The sequence below is a fragment of the Branchiostoma belcheri genome, unplaced genomic scaffold (assembly GCF_001625305.1).
Source record: "Branchiostoma belcheri isolate BF01 breed outbred unplaced genomic scaffold, Haploidv18h27 scaffold108, whole genome shotgun sequence".
Taxonomy (NCBI): domain Eukaryota; kingdom Metazoa; phylum Chordata; class Leptocardii; order Amphioxiformes; family Branchiostomatidae; genus Branchiostoma; species Branchiostoma belcheri.
This window is the reverse complement of record NW_017802469.1, coordinates 746,325-749,151: the sequence shown is the minus strand read 5'-3', so window position 1 is coordinate 749,151 and position 2,827 is coordinate 746,325. Positions and strand designations below refer to the sequence as shown.

The 2,827-nt window shown below is 38.6% G+C and overlaps 1 protein-coding gene across 1 annotated transcript in view; it reads left to right on the top strand.

Moving 5' to 3' along the window:
* Positions 1-2,593: 2,593 nt before the first annotated feature.
* The window catches only part of LOC109480239 (collagen alpha-1(I) chain-like), a 3,148-nt gene continuing 2,914 nt past the window's right edge, over positions 2,594-2,827 (top strand). The window contains exon 1 of the mRNA XM_019782391.1: positions 2,594-2,600. Coding sequence (XP_019637950.1) covers positions 2,594-2,600 — 7 coding nt within the window. The remainder of the gene's footprint in view (positions 2,601-2,827) is intronic.

Here is a 2,827-nt window from a genome sequence, read left to right as displayed (position 1 = left end):
GTACTGCTTTTTCAGTTTGAAATATGCTAAGCAAATGCAATAAAATGTAAAAATTTTAACGTAGCATTTCTAAATAAAATGTGAAAACACCAATACATTGCCAGCTCTATTTTTACATGAGTTTACATGATTCGCATAACGATCTAATACTAGAATTCAAACACACTGCATTTGTATCTAGGGAAAGGCATCGATGGCCAAGGAAATAACACCATGATGGTGATGGTTTAGTTGGTTATGCAAATGAAGTAATTTGCATTGAATAATTACGTAAACCTCATGAGATATGCATAGGTCACAATTGTAAGAGGGTCTGTATAGGAGATGTAGCCGATCTAAGCTCGGACCGGGTTCAGCAGCAGTTGGGGGGGGGGGTAAGATGTAGAACCTCCTGTTTGCACGTATTATTGACCTATTCACGTGAAGCATTGCATGCTGGGAGACACAGGGCATTGTGGGTAGCGATAGCGCTTCGCGTCCACAAGTATGTAATGATAAGGGCTATTCCCAGTATAGAATTGTATAGAAAAAGCATAAGGAAAAAAATAAGTTGTTTTTGTGAACAAAAGCATTTGTAGAGGCGAGAGCAGACTCATTATTTTAAACCTATTACTCTATTGCAGGTTTTGAAAATATGTTAACAAGATGTGCTTTTTGATAAAAAAACTATCAAATTACATTTTGAGTTGTTAAGCGGGGTGTTAAAAGAGTTGAATTGAAAACAGCAAGAAGAATTTATTCAAGGAGCTTCAAAGTAGATCAAAGCTCTTTCATCATATCGAGACTTCAAACTGTGTCTTTTCTTGAAACCATACCAATCCACAGAAATTAGTCTGTCTCATGTAAAAAACAAAGTGTCACTCAAAATATTTCCATATTCATACAGCTTGCAATGTTACAGACTGCGCACTCCTTGCTAGTACAGTAGAGATGTGCGATCAACCACAGCCAGTTCGGGCCCCTCCCGAGGGACCGGGCAACCGCCCCCAAACCGGCGGGCAGCCGCCCCCTGTCCCTCCCGTTCGTCGGAGTGGCACAAGCGGAGGTGTCAACCATGGTAACGATTCTACTTTCAAAACTCATGTCAACATACCTAAAGCAATGGACACGTCCACAGGTAAGCTACCTGCCGTGTTCCAAATAGGTTTGGAATACAGCACTATTCTGCTTTACCTTTTCGTAATATGATTTTATATTTTAGAAAGAATGCTTACGTGCTTTGTTTCTTTTAGGATATGCGAATGTTGTGAGAATTATGCTAAAATCAATTCTATAGAAATGTTCATTGTAATTGTTTATTTTAGCTTAACTCATGAAATACAATCATTTACTTATGAATATAAATGCGTTGTGTAACGATTAGAATATGGATTGATAGATAGTACCTACATTCTACCTTTCCGAAGCTTCACCTATGTAAGTTTTTAGGCCTCAAATTTGTCGAAATTCGAGCTCATTGAAGCCTTGCGTTTTATTCTATAGTTCTCATGTCCATGCAACATTTTAACTAGTTAACTAAACTTTGTAATACCCTGGGGCTAATATATTTTGCTTAACAGACGACGTGGTTTGCCAAAACCGCCACCGTGTTTTCTGTGATTTTCTCTACACCCACCTCTGCTGTGTGGTCACCACTCTGGCAGTAGTAGGGACCCTGGTCACTCTGGGACTTGTTCTAGTGACGTTCGTCAATGCCAAGTTTGACAAATATGATAAGGTCTGTACACCTTTACGTATAACACTGAAATATTTTTGTTTTTTTGTTGACCTATGACCTCCCCTACTAATTTTGAATTACCTTTTCATTTTGTAATTTCTACATACCATTTGTACAAGTTGTTGTTGTTTATATTTCGTTATGTTGTGTTGGACCCCAAGAAGAGCAGTGCCGAGGCGCTAATGGAGATCTGAATAAAAACAAACAAACAAACAATTTTTTCTGTTTGGCGATAGCACCTAATGAGTATCATTGATGATGACATCAATAAAGTATCAGTGTCTCTGAGATCTGCGATCAACTTGAAATGTGGGTCCTCCTTGAAATAAAATTTTCTGTCAAAGATTTAAATAGTTGAATGAAGAAATCTTATAGCGTTTTTTACAGCAAGTAACAGACTAATTTGAATGGAGGCTGAGCAATCTAAACATGCAAGCAGGCACATGAAAGAAGAGCTTTCAAAGGGCGTTTGAAAAACTCTTACCTTAATTGCATTTCTTTGTTCTGTATTTGCAGACTCTACAACTTTCGGACACAAGGCGTGTGGCTTGAAAATATGCACAATCCCTGTGCATAGTCTTGTCACTTGAAATATTAGGTCTACATACAAAAATCTAGATGGCAATGTTGAGTTAAAACGTTTTAAAGATAAGGAAGGACGATATAGTTTGTAATCCCCTACATGTAAGTGATACTACCACCGTTTCCACATAGCCACGTGTATCTTATTTACGAAGCTTGTTTGTCCATTTCTCACCTCAATATCCTTAGGACATTTCTCAGCTGTCTATTGGGGTGGATGCCTTGAAACGAGACCTCAATAACGAAAGAAACCGAACTGCAGTCATGGAACAGCGTCTTCACGGAGAATACAAGATGTCGGGTAAGTGTCATATTTATCTCAAAGTGTATGCAGATGAGTTTACATAAATAATCCTGTCGTCTTGCAAACTGTCCGTTGAATTTGAATTTGGTAATTTCGGTAACAATTCTTGCATTTTAAGACACATGTTCGCTTTGTATGTTGCAGATGTTCATCTTGGCCCCAAACATAAAGTTCAACCTTATGGACGACCTGGACCTGTGGGACTTCCTGGACCGCCCGGACCT